At 38.7% G+C, this 23,431-nt stretch overlaps 6 protein-coding genes across 14 annotated transcripts; 3 read left to right on the top strand and 3 right to left on the bottom strand.

Annotated features, from left to right (window-relative positions):
• The first annotated feature begins 66 nt into the window (after window positions 1-66).
• On the top strand, window positions 67-4,894 carry mus101 (mutagen-sensitive 101). 6 transcript variants are annotated; one of them, XM_065314341.1, is made up of 12 exons: window positions 67-203; window positions 270-397; window positions 455-591; window positions 652-892; window positions 952-1,587; window positions 1,642-2,824; window positions 2,897-2,962; window positions 3,020-3,300; window positions 3,359-3,541; window positions 3,603-4,031; window positions 4,088-4,305; window positions 4,373-4,894. In XM_065314341.1, the coding sequence occupies exons 2-12, from the start codon at window positions 314-316 to the stop codon at window positions 4,563-4,565; spliced, it is 3,651 nt and encodes a 1,216-aa protein (XP_065170413.1). In that variant the 5' UTR covers window positions 67-203; window positions 270-313; the 3' UTR covers window positions 4,566-4,894. The 6 variants fall into 6 exon arrangements, with proteins under 6 accessions (XP_065170413.1, XP_065170414.1, XP_065170409.1 ...); XM_065314342.1 differs by having other exon boundaries at window positions 649-892; window positions 2,900-2,962; XM_065314337.1 differs by having other exon boundaries at window positions 649-892.
• A 570-nt stretch (window positions 4,895-5,464) lies between these two features.
• On the bottom strand, window positions 5,465-9,585 carry LOC135800985 (muscle M-line assembly protein unc-89-like). 3 transcript variants are annotated; one of them, XM_065314348.1, is made up of 7 exons: window positions 9,450-9,585; window positions 8,635-9,102; window positions 8,127-8,577; window positions 7,784-8,067; window positions 7,381-7,718; window positions 6,936-7,322; window positions 5,465-6,879 (listed from the first exon to the last, which is right to left on the bottom strand). In XM_065314348.1, the coding sequence occupies exons 2-7, from the start codon at window positions 9,078-9,080 to the stop codon at window positions 6,764-6,766; spliced, it is 2,022 nt and encodes a 673-aa protein (XP_065170420.1). In that variant the 5' UTR covers window positions 9,081-9,102; window positions 9,450-9,585; the 3' UTR covers window positions 5,465-6,763. The 3 variants fall into 3 exon arrangements, with proteins under 3 accessions (XP_065170420.1, XP_065170422.1, XP_065170421.1); XM_065314350.1 differs by having other exon boundaries at window positions 5,465-6,876; XM_065314349.1 differs by lacking the exon at window positions 9,450-9,585 and adding an exon at window positions 9,188-9,438.
• Window positions 9,586-10,210: 625 nt separating this feature from the next.
• On the top strand, window positions 10,211-17,816 carry GramD1B (GRAM domain containing 1B). Of its 2 annotated transcripts, XM_065314346.1 has the most exons (10): window positions 10,211-10,637; window positions 10,704-10,860; window positions 10,964-11,207; window positions 11,295-11,605; window positions 11,751-12,088; window positions 12,144-12,254; window positions 12,435-12,693; window positions 16,150-16,342; window positions 16,404-16,758; window positions 16,815-17,816. In XM_065314346.1, exons 1-10 carry the CDS (start codon window positions 10,600-10,602, stop codon window positions 17,050-17,052), a joined length of 2,244 nt encoding a protein of 747 aa, XP_065170418.1. In that variant the 5' UTR covers window positions 10,211-10,599; the 3' UTR covers window positions 17,053-17,816. The 2 variants fall into 2 exon arrangements, with proteins under 2 accessions (XP_065170418.1, XP_065170419.1); XM_065314347.1 differs by lacking the exon at window positions 12,144-12,254 and having other exon boundaries at window positions 10,218-10,637.
• LOC135800980 (neutral alpha-glucosidase C-like) lies at window positions 12,743-15,346 on the bottom strand. The gene has a single exon (XM_065314343.1). The coding sequence runs from the start codon at window positions 15,336-15,338 to the stop codon at window positions 12,780-12,782; it is 2,559 nt and encodes an 852-aa protein (XP_065170415.1). The 5' UTR covers window positions 15,339-15,346; the 3' UTR covers window positions 12,743-12,779.
• A 38-nt stretch (window positions 17,817-17,854) lies between the features above and the next one.
• On the top strand, window positions 17,855-23,386 carry gfzf (GST-containing FLYWCH zinc-finger protein). The gene is given in 7 exon segments (XM_065314371.1): window positions 17,855-18,135; window positions 18,196-18,254; window positions 18,335-18,476; window positions 18,557-18,931; window positions 22,509-22,567; window positions 22,623-22,764; window positions 22,821-23,386. Coding segments are annotated over 7 exon segments (1,275 nt in total). The 5' UTR covers window positions 17,855-17,991; the 3' UTR covers window positions 23,175-23,386.
• On the bottom strand, window positions 18,935-21,601 carry LOC135800981 (neutral alpha-glucosidase AB-like). Its single transcript, XM_065314344.1, has one exon. It carries the CDS (start codon window positions 21,557-21,559, stop codon window positions 19,010-19,012), a length of 2,550 nt encoding a protein of 849 aa, XP_065170416.1. The 5' UTR covers window positions 21,560-21,601; the 3' UTR covers window positions 18,935-19,009.
• Window positions 23,387-23,431: the final 45 nt, after the last annotated feature.

Genomic DNA, 23,431 nt, shown 5'->3' with positions numbered 1-23,431 from the left:
GTTAATGATTATTTTATGTACTACAGATGGCATTAGTGTTGTTTCACTTTACGCGCTTAAAAAGGTTGTCAAAATAAAATCAGCAGGACTTTTGTAAAGGTGTCGGTGTTATATGTGAAAACAACAAATTTTAATAATATAAGTGTCCAGAAAGAACTGTTAACCACCTGCATAGTACGGAAAATTACGGAATTTGACGGTGGGTATGTAATTATAATCTCAATCGCGTTTTACTGTTGATTTGTTTAAAATATTACCTGAATTTTAAGTGAAATTTTAAGGTTATCTACCGTTATATTTGAATTTGAAGAAAATGTCCATTAAAATCTTGTTCGTTATTCCTGCAACTTGTAAAAGTGAGCAAGAATGTTCAAAAGTTATGCTTGAATCGTACAGTGTAAGTATTATAATTTATTATCTGAAATTTAGTTTTATCTTTTCTTTGCTTTAATAGGCTGCAGTTATATATGAACTTGATACAAAGTGGATAAATGAAACAGACAGTAATATTGAAACTGGTAAAACTGATTTTATTATATTTGAAAAATTTGAAGGGCCCTTCTACACAAAAGTATTACATTCCAAGAGTGTGTAAGTATATTATTATTGTACATTTATTCGAATCTTTAAAGATATGTTTCATTGTAGCAGAATTTTATCTCCCCTGTGTTTACTGCAATGCATAGAGCAAGCTAAACCAATTCCTAATTCAGATACACCACTTGTCAGTTTGGCACTGGAAAATTGCATAGTGGTATGCTCCTGCCTTCCAAAAGACTGCAAACGCGATTTAAAATGGAAAGTGCAAGCTATGGCCGGCTTATTTTCTGGGAAATTGGTTTCAGACACAACTTATTTAATCACTGATGGCGTAAAATCAGAAAAATTTAATGTAACGCTCTTTCTAAACGATTTAAATGACAAAAAAAGTTATTCATAACGTTTCTACAGGTTGCTGTGACCATGGGAATCAAAATAATGAGCGTTGAGTTTATCGATGCGTTGTGGGAAGCAAGCAAAACGCGTGGGATCCATGCCTCTCATGATGAATTTCAAAAATTTACCTGTCCAGTATTTCTAAATCTGAATATCTGCAGCACAGGATTTAGTAAGGATGAAATTCAGGTTCAAAAACTGGTTGAACAACACGGTGGACGATTTTCTTCCGCAATGGACGTGAGTAAAACGGATATCTTAGTTTGTAAGTCGTCTACGTCAACCACTTCGGCCAAATATAAAACAGCGATGAAGAAAAACATCGACTGTGTGACTGAAGATTGGATTTTGGATAGTGTCAAAAAGGGATACGCATTACCGAACGTAAAGGACTATGCTGTGAAGGCTGCTACATCAACACCAACAAAAAACGAGGCATTTGTTGATCCGAACTTTTCACAAATGAGTATGATTATTAAGCCTACTTCGAGTCAAGCTGTATCACCGAAGTTGATCGAACAGACGATGAATAATAGTAATTTCTTGGTCGCAACGAAACGAAAAAGTCCCGCCACAGCTTTTGATTCTGTTATTGATAATATTGATATTAAAAGAGCAAAAACATGTGGGTTGTTTTTAGATGGTTGTGTGGTAAGTTATTTTTTTTTTAGTTTTGGGAGTTTTATTGACTTACTTTTCTTGAAGATATTCGTGGCGGGTTTTAAGACTGAACAGAAAGAAAAATTGTGTAAGATACTAAATTTTAGTGGAGCTGTGCCTTGTTTCTCATTGAATGATCGAATCACGCATGCAATCATTGGCAATCCTAAGTGCCATGAATTTAAACAAATCACAAGCAAAAATTTACCATGTGCTATTGTTGATGTCAAATGGCTGGTAGACAGTATGAATGAACAGATGCCAGTCGATGTTGACAAGTATTTGATAACTAGCGAAAATTGCACGCAACAAAGCAATACCTCAGGAAACAATTCACCACTTAGCAAGAAAGGATTGAGTTTCCTACGCGCGGATGTTACTATTTTGGAATCTCATCCAGAAAAAGTAGACAACCCGCCACCTGTTGAGACTAATGATCAAGACGATGAGGTACTGCAACGTTACATGAATTCCATGCAAGGAAGCAACAGTGTTGATGATGCACTCGCTGCTTTCACTTTAAATCCCCAACCGAATCAAACAAACAAAACATCAGCCGATAAACACAATTCCTGCACCCCGAATCCCAAAACTAGTGATGCATTTAAAGCAAACGCAAGTTCTCCAAGTATTAGTATCACGATTGAAGAAAGTATGGCACCGATTTTCAGCAATCTAAAGTTCATAGTTTTAAACTATACCGAAGAAGAAGAAGAAAGTATGGTAGAACAGATTAAAGAGATGCAGGGGACAGTGGTTGGAAAGAACTTTAAGGGCATACCTGACTATGCGATTGTCCCGATTAACAATCAAAGTTTGCAACATACCGCAACTAATATTGTTACATTTCTCTGGTTGTCTGAATGCTTGGAACAGAAATGCCTTCTTACCGAATTGGAATACTACCATCGTCCGTTTCCTTCTACGTCAGATGCCTTGAAGGGTTTGTGTATTACGTTTAGTGGATTAGGTCGGTACGAGAAAGAGTTTCTTTCACATATCATTGATCAGCACGGCGGTGTGCAACAGGATTGGATGTCACGAAATGCAATCCCAGCAAAGAATACCCTGGCAACAACTCATTTGATTTCGAATGAACCAAGCGGAAAGAAATATGAAGGCGCCTTGAAGTGGGGTTTGCCGGTTGTTCACAAGGAATGGCTGCTGAAATGTGTGGAAGAGAGAAAGCGTGTCAACGAAGAGGAGTATATTCTTAGAAAGGACAAAGGTAATGCATTTATATTACACAACATAACAAGTGTAAATTACATAGGCAATAACACTTTTTGTTTGTGTTTAGAAGGCATTGACGCCTCTGTTACTGTTTCAACACCAGTTAGGAAGCGTACCACTGAAGTACCAGAAGGTGACATATGAATTTTTACTTAAGTGTTAATTGCTAATAAGATAACATTAATTTTAGTTTGTGCAACTCCGCCTAATATGGGAATGGGTCCATGCAGTCAAATTACTCCCGTGAATGAAATAATGGCACGGGTACGGAAAATGTGCGGTGGAATGGTGACTCCCGGCGGGCAAGCGGGTACACCTGAAACACCTGATGGTAATAATTCACGGATGGATATTGCTACTCCTGATACTCCCTATGGAGCGATATTCCAAAACCCACCGCCAGCAGATGTGCGAAAGAAGTGGAAACGTTGGGTGATGAATATGCCATCACCGAAAGCAAGTCAAAGCACGGTAAATATTAATTACACTTTTTTTTTTATTTAACGCTACATTAAATATGACATTTTAGCCGTTGTCCGAAATCAAACGACAGTTTTGGTCGAAATACAACAGCTCGCATTCCAGTAGAGAGTCACAGAGTGGAGATTTACGAAAGGAATTTCCTTCCCTGTTTTCACAGAACGAAAATCGGGCGCCGCCTGCGGAGCAATCTGAACCAATGGCTATTGATCCGCCTTATAATGATACTGAAGTAATTTAAACGTGTGTGTGTGTTTTATATGGCTAATTATAAATGTATAAATTGTTTGTAGAATGCTATGAATGACTTGGTCTTAGGTCAAATCGATGTATTGGAATCGCATATGATGTCGACCGCCGGCAATTCGGTCCGCCGTTCATCAGTGAGAAAAATGGAAAATGAGGGCGGCAAAATCCCCGAAAAAGAGTCACAACCAATGACAGTGGGTTGGGATGAATACATGGTGATACCGTCTGCACCGAAACACAAACACTTCATGATTTCTGGTGTAGATGTTGAAGAACGTGCATCGCTCGTTAAGGAAATTGAAGAATTAGGCGGCACCGTTTCCTCATTGAATAATTTTGATCCTTCGGCTACTCATCTGTTGTGCCATAAGTTAAACCGCAACGAAAAGCTGCTCGCGTCTATGGCCAGTGGTTTATGGATTTTGCATATCTCGTACGCTACAGATTCATATGCAGCTAAAAAATTATTAAACGTAAGTTTTTTAATACGGTTTATTTTTTCATATACATTTTATTTTGTTGGTCTCAGGAAGAGGATTATGAGTTTGGTAATCCCAAAGCAATGCACAAGTTTAAGCTAGATAGTGATGCACAGCAGAAAGCAACAGCCGCACGATATTGGCGCGAAGAAATTGGTCGCCGAGGATATGGAGCTTTCCACGACATCAGAGCTATTGTACTAGCTAACAGGAAGGAGCCAATGATTAGGGTTTTGCAGGCGGGAGGTGCTATGATTGTTGATGCCAGGTGAATTATTTTCTTAAATAATCAATCTGAATAAAGACAATAATACTTTTTTGTTCGGGTTTCTCAGCCCACCGTTTGAAGAAAACGTTAGTGCCACGCATTGCTTCCTGGAAGTGAAGAACAACGAGTTGAGTCCATTCATTACTTTAGCGCAACAGGGCATTCTTTGTATAAATACTCTTTACGTTAATGATTTTCTTCAGAGGACTGCTCAGGATATCAATGATTTTATTCTTCCTGGATTTCGTAAATATTACTAGAGATTCGTTAAGTTTAAAGTAAAGTAAATTTAATTTTAGAATAAATTTTTTTTTTATTTTCCTTGCACATGATGTAAAACCCAGTAAAACTGCATGCTCTTTATTTTAGAATCCTACAGTAAGTGTCCTAAATTGCCTGTTAAATTTTGTTACCTTAATTCTCTTTCAAAAATGTTAATATTTTCAAAACTTGGTTGAACTCTACCATCTCACTATCTCATTTGAAAATAGAGAAATATGTTGTTCCACAACGATGTGTGATCTTGTTGACTTTGCATATTGTTTGTACTCCCTAGGTTTTTTATCTCTAAATAAAAATTTGAATTTAATGCAGCGTAAAAAAAGTGCGACCACGCCCTATTTTCGAAGGAAATTAATTTTAAATGATTCGACTTTGTTTTTCGCCAAAAGATTGTTTTTCAGTACTGGAGGTTTAAAAAGTTGAAAGGGCAGGTGTAGTTTAAAGGATCTCTTTGACTGCAATGTAACAGCGTGAAACTTGAAATAAATGCGTGTTTCAGTGTTTTCAAATTGTTATGAAAACACTAAGCTTTAACGGGTATTTTAAGAACTTCCTGATGGCTAAGGGTTGTAACTATCTCCACATTCAAAAGAGATACATGGTGGTAACCACGCTAAGTGAAAGAGAAATTAATGACTTTGTAGGCCATCTTTAGGCACTTCCATATAACCATCTGATATGATCGATAAGAAACCCTAATTTACAAACTTTTGCAGGAGATACAGTGTGTATATTTGAGTGTCCATATGAAATCTAATTACTCAAAAACACCTGTTTGAAAATTGCAGGTTTCTGAAATTAAATTGTCAGATAATCGTTGAGCATGTAACTCCTCTTCATTCCTGAGCCATTTATTACAAACAACACCTCCGACAAAAATGCTTAATTACATTTATTATTTCAATCAAAATATTACAGAATGAACTCTTTAAACACGTCAACTCAACATTCGGCGAAGATGAATGCGACGATTTGTGTGGTGTGAATGGGTCAGTTGGCATTCGATCACGAAAGTCGATCGAACGTGAATCAAGTACAAACGGTTTACAAGTATGTATTCGTTAACTATTGGTCAATTTGTAATTTGTTTGTTTACTGCGTGTGTGGAAATGATGTGCTGCGAAGAAAAATCCATAATAAACGGGGCTCATCTTTCCCATACCGCCACAAACATTTAATGTTTAAACGTTCACAAAATTTTGTAACATCAGCTATTTGTTAAATTGTATTCGTACTTAAATCTATAATTTATATTATTTCATTTGTTTCCTTTTACTGCCTGCAAATTGCATGGCGCTCATTCAATTGCAATGCAAATCAATAATGTGATAAGTTGCGATAAGTGCAATTTAATAAAACGCATATCTTAAACGTAATTGACGCACAAATCGTACAAACAACCGAGCAAATTTAGCAAAACATAGAAAAATAATATACAAATCAATAATCATGTGTGAAACATACATAGTGAATGTATCTTTCTCCGTAATCGTAAGTTAATGTCTATGTAATAATACTAGCTTTAAATTGTATCGCTTCAATTAAAACTAACGCATGTTAAATTTAGATATCGAACTGATCGGTGTCGGGTCCATTCATTTGCCGAGAAAACAAACGCTCCCGACGCCATCGTCGAACGACACTTATTTCAATCGCCACGTGCCATACCGGATACAATACATGTGGCACTTGGCCATCGAAAAGTGTTTCCAATTTCGCATAAATTTTCTAATAAATAGATGCTTCCGTCGAAGCAAATAAATGTATATTACATTAGTATCGACCGCCGTTAAGTTTACGTTATTCTTTTCAACAAAATAATATAATGTCATTTAAGGGTTAAATAATTGCAACGTACTTTAAAACTTGCGTCACGCAAACTACTCATAATTCTAAATTTACCTGAAATCTTCTTTTGCTTTGTTCATAACTCTTTCAATATCAACCGAGAGCACGAAATTTTGAATTCCTATTTCGTTAAACTTTTACGTACCCAACGCCCTATTTCATATTTCTTTTATAAAATCATGGTAAGATGCAGTGAAGTTTCGATGGCACGTTCAATCTACAATGTAGCGCTGATATGACGATTGCGTGGATTCGGTTGAGGCGTTGAGTACATAAATGCAATATTTTCTTATGTACAATATTAGACCTGCTGCGTATACAACGTAGCTTATTTTCGGCCACGTTTGGGCGTTTTGCGCGCTGGAGGTGGCGTCGGCGTAGCTTTCGGCGTCTTCTCTTTTGATGTCGATGCGACTGCAGCCTGTTTCGTCACTTTCGTTTCTACTAAAAAAATAATAAAAGAAATTAATTTGTTCTTTGATTAATGGTAAAGTGATTACCTTTTGCCTTTCCTTTGGGTGTATTCTTAGGCGATGCCGTGGCAGCAGTTCGTTTGACGACTTTGGCAAGCATTTTAGCTTTCTTGTTATCGATGACAGGACTGGTCTTCGTTTCTTCCGTAGCACTCCGCCGCTTGGCACGTTCCGCGCGTCCTCCGGCGGTGTTACGCTTTACTTCGCTGACCGGTGTTGCTGGTTTCCTGCCAGTTTTTTTCGGCGTTTTCGCAGGTGGCTCGTCATCATCCTCTTCATCATTGTACTCGTCATCGTCCTCATTGTCATCTTCATCATGATCTTTCACCGCACGCGGTCGACCCTTGCTAAGTTTACGTTTTGAACCCTTTCGTTTCGTTAGCTGCTCTTCTTCGGTGTATAACGATACATCCACTAAATACAAACATTTGCGTTAAGAAAATATATGCTAATGAAAGAATGAAATACTCACAACCATCTGGATTATCCTCAGTCATGGAATCATCCAACCCAATGGCTTCGCCATTCTCCACAGCAATAGCCTTCTTCAAAATATTCTCTGTGCGTTCATGCTCTTTAGCAGGAAGCCGAAATTTACTCTTGTCAACTTTAGTTAAGTCAAGATTTGTTAAAATACACTCAAAGTCAATAAAATCATAAAAATCAGGCGTATAGATTTCATTTGACTTTTCGCTCTTATCTTGTGATAACCATCGGATTTTTATGCGCGATGTCCGCTTGTAAACGTTTTGCACCGCCTGGCAGACGAAGAAACCACCATCGCTGTTTCTCACAGCCAAAAATTCATTCCTATGCAAAAATATTAACCATTTATAACCGCATTTAAATACACGACTGTGCACAATTTGACTTACTTGAAGAACACAATCAGTTTGTTCTCGTTTGATTTGGGCGTTGTAGTGTTTTGAGAAATCTTTGAGATTATCTCGATCTCCGGCAGCGGACTCTGGTATGGCTGAGTTCGCACGCGCGATCGTTTCGTTTTGCCGCCCGCCGGCGACTTACTGGTCGACGGCTTCGGTTCGTGACTTATTTTCGGTGCACTACGCGGTGATTCTTCCCCTTTCGGTGTTCGTGATCTGCGCTGCGGCGTTCTCGGTGTCGTTGCCACCTTCATAGGAGATTTTACTGGCGTCGACTGAAAAAAATCGAAAATAAAGCAAATATCCTCTTTAGATAATCAACATTTGCATGTACCTGTTCCTTGGGTTTTTGTGGTGAGTTGGGTGTGGAAGGAACACTGGCAGTAGTGCTTTGAGCCTCTTCATTTTGAACTTTATCTTCAGCATCTGATTTGTCTTCTGATTTACGTGACGACGCTTCGGAGCTTACACTCACCTTATCATTAATTTCCTCTTGCTTTGTCACTTTCTCGTCGTCCTTTTCTACCTTGTTTTCTTTCTTTTCAGTGGTGCTTTTTGTTGTGGTATCCATAGCAACTTCAGACTTTGTTTTTACTTCTACTTTGGTAGGTGATGTAGATGCATTCTTTTCTGGAGATTTCTCAACTTTTGTAGTTGGGCTCTTTGTCTCCTTTACATCATTTCCCTTGATCTCTTTTTCTTCCTTGCTATCCTTTGTGTCCAGCACCTCTACTTTAGGTTTCTCTGGTGTTACAGGTGCTACATTAGCATTGGAAGATGGTTTGCTAACAAAATGAGCAGAGTTAGACAACAAACAAATTACAATAATTTGCAGTTATTACCTGGTAATTGAAGTAGCTTCACTAACTTGTGGCACTTCTGAAGGTTCTGGTACAGAATGTTTTTCAGGTTTATCTGAATTGCTGGTGTTGTTTTTCTGGGGTGATGTGACATGATTTTCCTTCTGCTCTGTGGTGCCGTTGCTCTGCGGTTTTTCCTCAACGGGTTTATCGGTCGCCTGCAACGGGGGAACGGCCGCAGGTTGGATGGGCTGCGTGGTGGCAGGCAGACACTGCGTTGCCGGTATCGCATGCGGATATGAAGGGTTAAATTGCGTCTTTGGCGGGCTGTACGCAGCAGGCGTTTGCCCACCGGCAGCGGCGTTTGCACCAAACGAATTGTTCATAAAGGACACGTTGCTATTCTGAGCCATACTCATTGCACTTGGAGTGGCGGCCTGCGCCTGCAGTGGCTTCGACGGCGATGGTGGTGGCACTTGGGCACTCATAACACAAACGACGCCGGGAAACCTGCACGCGGCAGAAACAAAAGAGAAAAATAAGCAAACAATTCACAATTACTGGGCTCAACCAAATCTAGTGATCGGCCGCGTACTTTATCTTGTTTACAACACGACTCAACCGAAACCAACACACTCGAAACGCATTCGGTTACGATGTGAACAGCTTGGGATGACGGAGTGCGATAGCTCCGGTGTGCGTTCGCGCCTCTCGGTGTTTGGTTGGCGCTTACACAGACGGATCCAAGACGGAGAGAAAAATGCGGGCGGCGTTTTTCGCCACCGGGGCTTGCGGTGTTGTGTGTTGGCCGGTCGGTAGATTCGTGCGCTAAACTTTCTACAAATGCGATGGATTACCTAGTTGCATTGTATTTTCGCGCTAATTGATAAATTTATAACACACAAACACTCGTTGCACTCGTTATGCTCGCACTTATGGCGTCTTCCTACCAAGCGACGTTGCCATTGAGCGGCGCGGCATCGGCATAAAACTTTTCAAACCTTCTACTAGCGCACTCTTACGGCTTACTCCACGCCTACAAAGAAGCTATAGCGTTAATGTTTTGTTTTTACCTCCGACTTATAACGTAATTGCATTCATATACAACTATGGTGCAATCGAACATTACGTCAAAAAGACGAAGGTTACTGATGAACGTTTAGTGACATTGAGATGCTGAGATTTAAATGATCACTTTCTTAGCTTGCACGAATATTAAGAAAGGAGGAAATGTCTCATTGAGGCTATCACCCATCGTTTAGGCTCGCTAATAATTGTTTTTATGTTAAATTCAATTCTTTGTGATACCAAATTATTTTCTTGATGAGTTGCTAAATTTTGCATGAAATTTTAATCATTGTACAAATGTATAACTTCATAACATTATTTTTGTTAAATATTTGCACATTATCTTATCGACATATGCATTTCATAACATTTTAACATTTCCCAATCTTTTAACGCAATGTTATTTACACAATAGATATTCTACGACACTGTTTGAAATGTATACAATAATTTTAAATTAATTTACTGAGAAATATTGCTACACTTTAATGATTCATGTTTAATCTGCGGTTGAATAACTATCCTTGTGTTAAAATGGAACCGAAACTAAAGATAAATTAAGGTAACCAAACGCAAGATAGATGCCGTAATGGTAGCACTAGTCGAGCCAGTCCGTCAAGTGTCACCCAACATACATTCTTATCGCGGTTTATCAATAAGCAGCAGTCATGAGTATTCATGTCGAAAAAACTAGTTTTAAGGTCTTGCTACCACATTCACGAGGATAGTTTGCGTGCCAAATAGCAATCAATTAGCGTCCAATTATAAACGCACTACAATGACCTTTATCGCATCGACGACTGTTCGTTAGTAAGTGATCGCGATTTGCGTTGACTAGCACTCACAAAGTCATTAGGAATTAAGAATATCAATGTGCAATCAACCACCTGAGACGACAATGCATTCGCTCGTAATACTCACCCGTTCGTCCTATTGAAGATGACATTATTCGCACTTAACATGTCCAATGATAACAGGTACGAAGCAATTTCCAACATTTCAAACATTTTTCAACACTTGCTATAAACGTTGTGCGTTTGTAGATCGAATAGTCCCAACACAAGTCCGAGGAATAGCCCACGACCATCACCACGGCCACAGCACAAGCGCGAGCACGCTAAGAGCGACACTTATCTTAGTGTGAATCTCAAGGAGTGTAATAGTAGTCAAAGCATGCCAAGAAATGATCATTCACCTGTGGTATGTTCATCATTCTTCACTATAATTTGCGGTCATAGAATACGACACAAGTAACTAGGACTTGTATTTGCAATTAAAGTTGAATATGTGAATGTGGTTGCAGAGTCCTGAACATAAAGATCTTCCAAACTCTGCAAGCACTGGAGTGAAAAACGGTGCGGAAATATCACCTGCATCGGATGCCAAATCCGAAAGCACCAGCTCCAGTGGTAAGCAGAAGAAAGAGGGCAGAGGGAAGAAGAAACCTGCCTGGTACAATGTCCTTCTTTATCCTACATATAAGAGCCGGTCAGAAGATTTCAAACACATTTTTAAAGATGTGCCAGATGACGAGCGGCTCATAGTTGGTAAGAATAAGATAAGATAAGCTATATTTAAAATATTGCACGCCTGTTTATTTACTTATTTTGACTAATAATCTATTTTGTTTCCAGATTATTCGTGCGCGCTGCAAAAGGAAATTCTAGTACAGGGGCGGTTGTATGTGACGCAAAACTTCCTCTGCTTCTACGCGAATATCTTCGGGTGGGAAACGAACGTCACGCTTAAGTGGAAGGATGTGACGGCAATGACCAAAGAGAAGACTGCGCTTGTAATACCAAATGCGATTCTTATTGCAGTAAGCAGCGAACGATTCTTTTTTACCAGTTTCGTAGCGCGTGAGAAGGTCTACCTGATGCTATTTCGCGTCTGGCAGAACGCACTTATGGGACGGCAAATGAATCAAACCGACATGTGGCAGCTCGTAAGTATGATCTGCTGATAACGTTTTGCACACGGCGTATTTATAATGCGAATTTATTACTATGAAACAATCGATGTGGCTTTATCGGTGTATTTCATTTAATGCTTGAGATAACGTATTGTACATTTTATTTTCTCACTTGCAGGTGCACAATTCATACGGCGCTGAGTTGGGTCTGACATCCGATGACGAGGATTACATCGCGCCGGGAACTGAAGACGATAAGATGTCGAAGATATCTGCAGAATCTTACTCCGAGGATTGTAGCAACAGTAACCTGGATGCACATAGCGAATCGGGAGTGGTCGATCACAAACCTGAGGAGGAGAATAAAACTCAACCGATAAATATTGTTAAGAATGATGATCGCGAACGGGATCGTCCTGAGGCGCCCGTTAAAGAAAAACTCCTTAAACACGATGAGAAGTCCATGCCTACAGACATGTCCGACAATACATCCGACTCTGACCGTGATAAAGAAAGGTAACAAGTCTTTTCTTATTGTTTTTACAGATTTACAGTGTTAATGTGCTTTCAGGGCAATATCAAAGTCATTATCTCCCACGCCCAGAAGTAGCCATGATCTTGAGTCCTTTCCTAATTTCCTTACCCCCGATCCAAGTCGATCGTCCAGTGACGAGACATTATAGTAAGTTAAAGCGCGAGATTACTTCCCTTGCCCCTACTTGTCTCCTTCTTTATATTTAACTACTATTATCAGTTAACAGTAGCTTATTTGGTTTGACGGTGTTTTCCGGATTAACATTTAATACTTCAACGTGTGCGATGAATGTAGGAAGCAATATTTTGATTGTTATTTTGTTTCCAGCCCAGTGTGCACGGCTCTTCATGAGGGTAGACAACTGCTGAACGAAGTGATTCCCATCCACGTGGACCAATTGTTTACGCTGCTTTTTACAAATAGCAAATTTTGGTTGGATTTTCATGCGTCGCGGAAAACCACAGACCTAACACAAACTACGTGGATACACAATGCCAAGGATAATACCAAAAGTCGTGTTATGTCGCTTACATTAGCGCTGAACCAACCTGTCGGGCCTAAAACTGCGCAAGTCACTGAAACGCAGGTGAGTTATCTTTTTTTACATGAATAGAATTTGAATTTAAAATGCAGCGTTCATTGAATTACATTTATTATTTTCGCACAAAGAAACTAATTCAAAGTAAAGTAGAAGTTTTTGTCGTGAATATCAGTATTGAAATCAATTTGCAACATATTTTCATGCTGGGACACTGGATATTTGATGCTTTCTCCATCAGATGTCAATGTTGCCTCTTCAATAGGTACAGAGGGTATTTTATCCCAGAAAATGTAAACAGTGCCAATAGAAAAGTTGCCTTTGTATGACGCGTCGGTGTCAATCACTGCACTTTCCATTTTAGTTCCATCGAAGGTAAATGATAGGTAATTGTATACATTGTCACGATATTCAAAACTTACGGTATCATCCTCATAGAGCGTACCTGCTGCTTCATTGTCCTTTACAAAAATGTATAGGTTATAAGGATCGTCAATCATAAGATTAGAAGAACCGCGTACGATATCTTTTCTCGGGATGATACTGCCGGCGCGGTAGAAAACAGGTATGCTATCCATATCAACTGACAGAACATGCCTTGATGACATAACTCTGTAATCATTTTGGTCTTTGTGCGATAAGTAGTACCAACTGTCTTCTTCAGGCAGGTAGACATCTAGTTCATTGGCTCCTTCGTATAAAACAGGTGCGATGAGGATATTGTCACCTATCATGAATTCGGTGTCGATTGCGTTGACATTTTCATCATTGGGATAGTTGTACACCAGCGGACGCATCACCGGTTGGCCATAGCGTTCGTGTTCATACCAGGTAGTGTACCAATAAGGAAGATGCGCATACCGTTGACGCATTGCATTCCTAAATCGCGTTTGAATATCTTCCGGATAGAGGAATGGCTCACGGTAATCTTGTTCACTGTTGCTATGTGCACGGAAAAAGGGGTACCATGCACCTAGCTGATACCATCGCTGAAATAGTTCTTCCGAGGGGCGTCCGATAAATCCTCCTACGTCGGCGCCGCAAAAGCTGATACCAGCGATCGCTTCGCTCAGGCATATTGGTATGGAAACACGAAGGTGTTCCCAGGTGGCAGCGTTATCACCAGTCCATATTGCGGTGTACCTCTGACTGCCAGCGAAATGAGAACGCGATAACACAAATGGACGTTGTTTAATGTAGTCTCTGGCAAGGAGTCCTTGATGGGTACCTTTAGTTTGCAGGTATCCGTACATATTATGAACTTCTTTGTGTTCAATATTGCCGTAATGACGAAGATCCCGCGGCATTGTGTTCTCTTCTTGCTGGAAAACTGCTGGTTCATTCATATCATTCCAGATGTGTACAATGGAGGTGGTATTCGGATAAGTGTCGTAATCAAACAGGCTACTCCACCAGTTTAGGGCATCCGGGTTGATAAAGTCTACGTAGGCGCTCGTACCTGGCCAACAATTCCCTTCGAAAAGGGACTCATCAGAGTTCATTACATAGTATCCATTTTCTTTCATCTGGTCAAAGACGAAATATCCGACCTCAGATTTGATATGCGGGTCGATGATGGTTACCAAGCGAAGTGACTTTTCTTGAAGTTCGTATTGCATTCCGGTGGGATCTGGGAAAGCATCGTAATTCCACGTGAAGTACCTCTTACCGTTGGTGTAGTCAATGTCGAGCCACATAACATCGACCGGGAATTCTCCATCTTGTAAACCTTTTACGACCCTGAGAAGATCATCTTGAGTGAGATAACTGTATCGACTTTGATGGTACCCCATGGCGAAGAGTGGCGGCAATGGAGCGGCACCTGTCAGTTGGACATAATTATTTACAGCGGATTTGAAATCACCACCAGGGAGGATGAACACATCCAGGGTTCCAGCTTCTGTTATGAAATCAACTGTAATTGAATTATTGGAATGGTCGATGTCTACAAAAGTTTGTGCTGGGTTATTCCAGAATACGCCGGATACGTGGGATTGTTTATTTGAGCGGAAGCCATGAGCATAGAGCACCGGAACACTGCCATACAATGGGTCGCGTGAGTCTGTTGAATAATACGGATTATCTATATTAAAATGTCTGTACGGCTCATCGTTTTTGGTATCTTTTAGTTTCAAGTTATCACCGTGTTCGGGAATGCCATATGCATTCTGCATATTTTCGAATGTGACTTTCAATGCAAGTGCGTCTTCCACAAACATATCCTTCACACCATTTATGAGCATTATATCATTAGTGTGTATATTTTTACTAATGATGGTAAAATCATCTATGTTAATGGTTATTTCTAAAGTTGGGTTGTAGATTACAATTTGATCCTCTTTAACGGTGAATTTAATATTTGCGCCATAGGTGTGCTTGATATCTTCCAAAAGGGCACTTGGAATAGGTTTGATCTCAGCATTGCTGCGGCGAATTGTGATGCGGGTCACGTCATTGGCGTGGACAAAGATAACGAAGTTGTATGTTTGATTATTCAAAGTATTTACCAGAGTAGCAGACACTTTCCTATCTTTGTTATCGACAACAATCGTATCAACGTCAATTTTGAATTGCGAGGTACTTCTTGAGCGCAACGTTTGGCAAAATGATTCATCTTGACAGTGATGCCAGGCAAATGCGGTCGTCAAGATGACTGAGGACACTAATAACACTTTAAACCCACCTTGCATCATGGTGGCTCGTTGATGAGTGTGACACAAAATTGCATTTAGATTTATATATAGATTGCTGATAAGTAGTATATACTCCAAAATTAACTTATCTAAATTTGATAAGATCGTGCATAAAGGAAGTGGAACAACAAGCCTTTCAATAAGTATTTACAATAAAATTGCAGGTATTTTTGAAATTAATAAGCGTGATTGTTATGCATTATTTTGTGCTATTATATACCTATTAATAGGAATGGGTTACGATAATTTAACTTTTTTTTTGGCAAAAACATCCTCTTTGCAGGTGTTTACAGGGATATTGTTTTGAGAGATTATATATCGCTACTTGAGTATTTTTTGGATTTACCTGATTAGGTAATTGGATCTATAATGTTGTTTTTAACTTCTACTCCATGTGTTTGCCACGTGTTTTTGTATGATTTTCTTAAGTATTTGAAGTGATAACTTTAATGTAGTGACACTTTAAATAGATAAAATGTAATGGGTAAATAATATAATTGATCGTGACTTTTATATGGGATTAAAACAGTAAAGAGTGCATTTTATTATTGCGAAATTATAACTTTTCCAATGCAAATAACAACCCAAACGTTTTTATTAATAATATGTTTATTTATTAAAAAATTATACGTGATTTTTGTGGATTTACAATTTTGTTTTGGGAAGTTTAACATGTTTCGCCCTGAGGGCATCTTCAGAAACATAAACTTATTATTAATACAAACATGGATTACGTATTCAATACAGAAAGTAATAAAACCAAACGTTTTTGTTTGCGCACTAGTATTGAAAATGGTCTTTTTTTTCACAGGTCATGATTCCTTGCAGCAAAGCAGGACGTTTATACTCCATTGATGCAGAGACTGTCAACGCAGGTGTTCCGTATGCAGATTCGTTCTGCGTGCTTGTGCACTATTGTATTCACAGGGTATCAGAAAATCAGACTTCTATCGCCGTATACGGTCAAATCAAGTATAAAAAGTCTGTTTGGGGTTTAGTCAAAGGTATACCAAACAAAACCGCCACTAATTTACGTTTTGTTTATCCTTTTCTTTGTTATTGAAGGTATGATTGAAAAGAATTGTTGGTCGGGCCTCGAAGATTTCTACGCATGTCTAAGCAAAGCGTTATTAATTGAAGCTGAAGAGTACGCAACTCCTGCAGTAAAAAGAAAATCGCGTCGGCGACGCCGTCAACACAGTATTCGAGCTCCGATTGCGGACGATCTGCGCCCACCTCGCTGTTCTTTGGCAAGAACTCGCGGCGTTTCGACACGCCGTCAGGTCCAGTCAACATTCGCCACCAGCGTTGTCTTTGCTGTGCTGGTACTCCTCGTCATTTTGAATGTATTTCTATATTATAGACTGTGGTCTTTAGAAGGAACGACACCACCCTCCGTTCTTGATTTACAAGTATTAAAGCAAGTATACAAATTACTAATACCTTTTATCAGATTATGAATATTATTTTTCTTAGGGATCCGCCGAAAAACCACGATGATTGGATAAAGCTTCTTCAGAAACAGGAAACATTGCATACAGTCGAGATGCAAAAGTGGCAACAACTATTGAAAACTGCAATCACTCTCCTCAAACAAACGGAGGAATCTTTGCTGGAATTACAAAAATCTATTCATCCGAATTATACGAAAAAGATGCTCTCGATTATCGAAAGCCACAAAGGCGGCGGGCCGATCGCCAGGGATGATATGTAAACATTTAACTTAATCCCACCACCCGCACACACCTATACCTGACCTGACATTTACGACTTAAATAACTGTTAACTACCACGCTACCAAACCCCCGATGATATACCAAATACACTAATTTAGGTGCGCCAAGCAACGGGTTATGCATGTGTTAACTGTCGTCAGATATGTACGAGCACAACTCGCGCTATTCTGTCATTAGTCTACTCTATTGTGATCATAAAGTAAGTAATATTTGTCTAAAGTCTACGTCTAGGAAAATGTACATTATTGGTGCACTTTTTTGGTCATCGTTGTTAATTGTTTTTATTAAGTATTTATCACACTGCGGCGCGCGGTGTCACGGTCCCATAACTGAAACGACGATGCATTTCGGGCCCGGCACCGCGCGCGCCACGAAACATATTGTGCTAGTTACATTCTTGTTTATAAATTAAAAATTTTATTGATTCCTGTTTACTACTTACGAAATATTTCTGTACAAAACAAAACTCTATTTACACGCAAATTAATGAATTTAATGGCGAACACATAAATTATATACGAATTTATCTGTGGAAAGAAGTATATTCGATGTGAGTCGACGCGACGGCGTTGAGCTTCATCAAAGCCTCGAGCATTTTTATCTGTGTATTTATTAGCTGTAATTAGAGAGCATTTGCTTTATTGAGCTCTACGCCGTCTCGCTGACATGTAGTACTACAACAAAGTGTTTTGTTAGAGAGAAAATGAAAAAGGAAGACATTATACACACCGTGACCTTGCGCTACGACTTCTATCTATTGAAAACGTACAACCCACTCCTGCAAACTGGTTTACTTGGCTTCCCCACAACTAGTTCTTTTTTTGCCGCATGCAGTGAAACAAGTGGAAGTTAAAATTAGTTTTTGTCGAACTACACGAGGAGGCGGAAGCAGAACTTGTCTTTTCTGTATCTGTATCATGAGCGGTATTAAATTGTACGGTGTTTCTGATGGGCCGCCATCGCTTGCGTGCCGACAAGCCCTTAAAGCACTTGGGGTGGATTTTACCCTAGTTCCGGTTAATTTTAATATCGGCGAACATTTAACTCCAGAATATGAAAAAGTGAGTGACCTATTTCAACAACTTATTGTGTAGGATGTTGGTAAAAATTTCTTGTTTTAGTTGAATCCCCAGAAAGAAATACCTGTATTGGATGATAATGGCTTTCTGTTAAGTGAAAGGTAATTTAATCAGATGCGATGACCACTTGTGATATATTCGCAATGCAAATACATACTTTATTTAAATTTTTATTTTATAGCAACGCGATTATTCAATACCTTGCTGACAAGTATGCAAAAGACGATAAATTGTATCCCAAGGATCCGAAAGCTAGAGCTATCGTCAATCATCGGCTCTGTTTCAACTTGGCATCATATTACAAAAACATTGCCACTCATGCTGTACGTAATTACTGTATTATAACATCGTTGTTGATACTTAACTCTTGTATTTGTCTATAATTGCTTAATGTTTAATGTAGTTGGCTCCTATTTTCTACAAAGTTGAACGCACGGACTTTTCTTTGAAGATGGTCCATGTATCGTTGAAGGTTTTTAACGAGTATTTCCAACGTACTGGATACAAATATGCCGCTGCTGATCATCTTACCATTGCTGATTTTCCATTAATTACTGCTACTATGTCGCTGGAAGCAATTAAATTCGATATTTCGGGATATCCTTTGGTCGAGAAGTGGTACAGTACTTTTAAACAAGAAAATCCTGATTTGTGGGCTATTGCGGCTGAAGGTATGAAGGAACTTCACGATTTTGAATTTGTTCAGCCTCCGGATTTATCCAAACTGGATCATCCACTGTTCCCAGTTCGAAAATAAGCAAAAAACAATAAAAGCAAAGCATAATGGAAGAAATTATGTTTTTTAATCAATTATAAATGCAATTTATATACTTCTTTTATATATACACAAATATACTTAGTTCACAGAAAGGTACTTCAACACAAAATCAAAATTCCTATCTTCAATGACAGTGTTAAAATCGATTTGCAGCATGTTTTCAAATTGCAAAACTGGATATTTAGTGGTAGATCCATCGGACGTTAAAACAGCTTGAGCATAAAATACTGATGGCATCTCATCGAAGTAAATGAACACGGATCCAATCGAAAAGTGGCCGTTATAAGATGAAAACGTGTCAATTGCTTTACTTTCCATCTTTATGCCATCGAAAGTGAGCGATAGATAATTGTATTCATTGCTCTGGTAGGAAAAGCTAACAGTGTCATCCTCATAGAGCGTACCTGATGCATTATTGTTTTTTGCAAAAATGTACAGATTATATGGATCTTCCTGCATTAGCTGTGTAGAACCGCGAACGATATCTTTTCTCGGGATGATACTACCACCGCGATAGAAAACAGGCACGCTATCCATATCAACTGACCGAACATGGCTTGATGATATAACTCTGAATTCATTTTGCTCTTTGTTGGATAAGTAGAACCAAATGTCTTCTTCAGGTAGATAGACGTCTAGTTCATTGGCTCCTTCGTATAAAACAGGGGCGATGAGGATGTTGTCACCTATCATGAATTCGGTGTCGATTGCGTTGACATTTTCATCATTGGGATAGTTGTATACCAGCGGACGCATCACCGGTTGACCATAACGTTGGTGTTCATACCAGGTAGTATACCAATAAGGAAGATGGGCATACCGTTGACGAAGTGCTGTTCTAAATCGTCCTTGAATTTCTTCGGGATAGAGGAAAGGCTCGCGGTAATCTTGCTCGTTGTTGCTATGCGCGCGCATGAACGGATACCACGCACCCAGTTGATACCACCGTTGAAACAGCTCGTCTGATGGTCGTTCAATAAAGCCTCCCACATCAGCGCCACAGAAACTTATTCCTGCTAGTGCTTCACTCAAACAAATCGGGATTGAAACTCTCAGATGCTCCCAAGTGGCGATGTTATCACCGGTCCAAATAGCAGCATAGCGTTGGGTACCAGCAAAATGAGAACGCGTTAATAAGAAAGGACGCTGATGGCCTTCTTCTCGATTTACAAGTCCCTGATAGGTGCCCTTAGTTTGCATGTGACCGTACATATTGTGTACTTCTTTGTGTTGAATATTTCCGTAATGGAGGATGTCCCAAGCCATCGTTTTTTCTTCAACGTCAAAAACGGATGGTTCATTCATATCGTTCCAGATATGTACAATGGCCGTAGTGTTTGCATAAGTACTATAGCCATAAAGACTGCTCCACCAGTTTAGTGCATCCGGGTTAAAGAAATCTACATAAGAACTCAAACCAGGCCAACAGCTACCTTGATAGATAGTACCATCAGGATTCATCACATAATACCCATTTTCTCTCATCTGATCATAGACAAAATATCCATTTTCAGCTTTGATATGAGGATCGATGATTGTTACCAATCGTAAGTTTCTCTGTGAGAGCTCGTATTGCATAGCTATGGGATCTGGAAAAGCATTGTAATCCCATGTAAAGTACCTTTTACCATCTGTGTAATCAATATCTAACCACATAACGTCTAGTGGAAATTCGCCATCTTGCAAACCTTTAGCAACTCGAAGCACATCTTCCTGAGTAAGATAACTGTAGCGACTTTGATGGTACCCCATCGCAAAAAGAGGCGGCAATGGTGCGGTACCGGTCAACTTAACATAGTTGCTAACCGCAGATTTGAAATCACCACCGGGAAGAATAAACAAATCCAGGGTACCTGCTTGTGATATAAAATCAACAGTAATTGAATTATTGGAATGGTCAATATCAACGAAAGTTTGCGCCGGATTGTGCCAGAATACTCCTGAAACATGTGATTCTCCTTCAGGGCGTACTCCATGTGCGTAGAGCACTGGGACACTTCCATATAAGGATTCACGTGATTCCGTTTGGTAGTAACCGTAATCCAAATTGTAATGTCTATACGGCTCGTCATTTTTAGTATCTTTTAATTTTAAGTTATCACCGTGTTCGGGTATACCGTATGCGTTCTGCATATTCTCGAAGGTGACTTTCAATGCAAGGGAGTCTCCCACAAACATATCTCTAGCACCATTTACGTGTATGACATCATTAGTAATCAAATTTGTAGTCGTTATTGAGAAATCGGTAAAATTAACAAAGGCCTGGTGATTACCCCCAACAATGCTAATTGAATCGCAATCCACAGAACAAAAGACCTTTCCAACTACAAGATCATCCAGAAGAGCGCTTGGTATTGGTTTTATTTCGGCATTACTCTCGCGGATTCTGATTCGCACAACGTCATCATGATGAAAAGTGATGTTCAAATCATAATTTTGGTTATTTATTGAATTTACCAGAGTGCCGGAAAAACAGTTTTCTTGAAAGCTGTCATAATCAACGGTGAATTTCGAAGTACTCCTGGAGCGTAACTCTTTACAAAATGGTTCATCTTGACACACGTGCCACGCAAATGTGGTCGACAAGATGGCAGCAATCGCGAACAACACTTTAAACACACGCATCATGATGCGTCTTTAAACTATGTGGCATAACTGGAACAGAAGCTGACTTTATATAGATAATTTATAAGTGCATATTTCCTGTTATCAAAATTTAATAAGAACTTATTTTTACTCCATATCTTCATATTTTTTTTATTTCCTTCTTCCTTTCTCTCTCTCTCTCTCTCTCTCTCTCTCTCTCTCTCTTTCTTATCTCTTCTATCTTCTTTCTTCCCTTGGTATGATTGCTATAGGCTGCTTGTTTTTTCATCCAGACTTGACTGGGTAAACTATGAGCACATGCACATTCCTCTTGGTTGGTTGCGAACCGATTCCAAAATGCATTTTTATTTAATTTCATTAATTGTAACTGTAAACAGAGTTTGCACTTAAGAAAACTTGACATCTGTTGATTATTTGATCAGGTTTGCCGAAATATAATCTGAAGTGTTTGTATCATTTCCCATCGTTAGCACATCACATTACATCTTCAAGTAGTTTTATGTAACGTTGCTTCTGAGAATGAATGCCACGTGCACATTTAGCATATTTTGTAGATGTTGAAATATTATTTATTTATCTACTACATAAAATGATTTGTTCATCATAATTAATTGTATAATGACCTTGTAAACCTATTCATGTACCAATGCAAAGCACTTGAATGAATTAAACGATGATTTTTGTAGTTAATAGCAGAGGGGATACTTTGTCCGTACAAAATTTCTAGTCAGTACGAACAAGTGTTTAGAAGATTCAAGTCAATATTGTCAAAATGATTGAACTCTATGTGGTACCTGGTGGAGCACCATCTTTAGCTTGCCAACAGACCCTTAAAGCTCTCAACGTTGATTTTGCATTGAAATCAGTTAATTTTAATATCGGAGAATTTCTAACACCAGAATTTGAAAAGGTACATTATTATTCACTAAATATACTTAAAAGATCCCTAATTATTTAAAAAAAAACTTAGTTGAATCCTCAAAAGGAAGTTCCAGTTCTCAATGACAATGGATTTTTACTAAGTGAAAGGTATTTAAAAAAATATCAAAATTATTATTATTATTTTTAATATTTTCTATTCCAGCACGGCTATTATGCAATATTTAGCTGAGGAATACGCCAAGGACGATTTATTATATCCTAAAAACACAAAAACTCGAGCAATCGTCAATCATCGATTGTGTTTCAATGTATCGACATATTACAAACACATTTGTAATCACGTGGTAAAATATCAAACGACAAATTTACAATTCACATTATCTAAAAGTATGTATTTTAGATTGCGCCGATTTATTTCAAAGTAGAACGCAGTGATTTTTCACTTCAAATGGTCCATTTGGCTGTAAAAATTCTCAATGAGTATTTCCAGCGCGCCGGAACAAAATACGTCGCTGCTAACCACGTTACCATCGCTGATTTTGCATTGATCACTTCTACAATGTGTTTGGATATTGTAAATTTTGATTTGTCTAAATATTCTCACGTTCAAAAGTGGTATGAGACCTTTAAGGCCGAATATCCAAATCTTTATGCAATTGCAGTTGAAGAAATGAAAGAAATTCATGATTATGAACATGTTCAACCTCCGGATCTTTCAAAACTTCAACATCCATTCCTGCCAGTCAGGAAGTAACTAAAACAATGAGGTCATGCTGATTTATTCACATTATTCACAAATTAAATAGTTTTTTACAATGTGTACATTATAGTTGTTATCATCGCTTTCCTCAAACCGCATGTACATTTTTTGATAAGATAAGATATAGAATACATGTACATTTGTCATACTTCTAATTCACATTAAATATTTAATATCCTGTTAGCACTTGGGTGTTACCAATGCAACTTGTATTGTTTTTGTTTTAAATCTCACGAAAAATGAGTAGAAAT

Source organism: Atheta coriaria, unplaced genomic scaffold, assembly GCF_025399875.1.
Source record: "Atheta coriaria isolate IRGN ID8LTWV9N9 unplaced genomic scaffold, Caltech_Dcor_3.1 hic_scaffold_10_pilon, whole genome shotgun sequence".
Classification (NCBI taxonomy): Eukaryota; Metazoa; Arthropoda; class Insecta; order Coleoptera; family Staphylinidae; genus Dalotia; species Dalotia coriaria.
The sequence above is the reverse complement of the archived record's forward strand: the minus strand, read 5'-3'. Positions and strand labels throughout refer to the sequence as shown.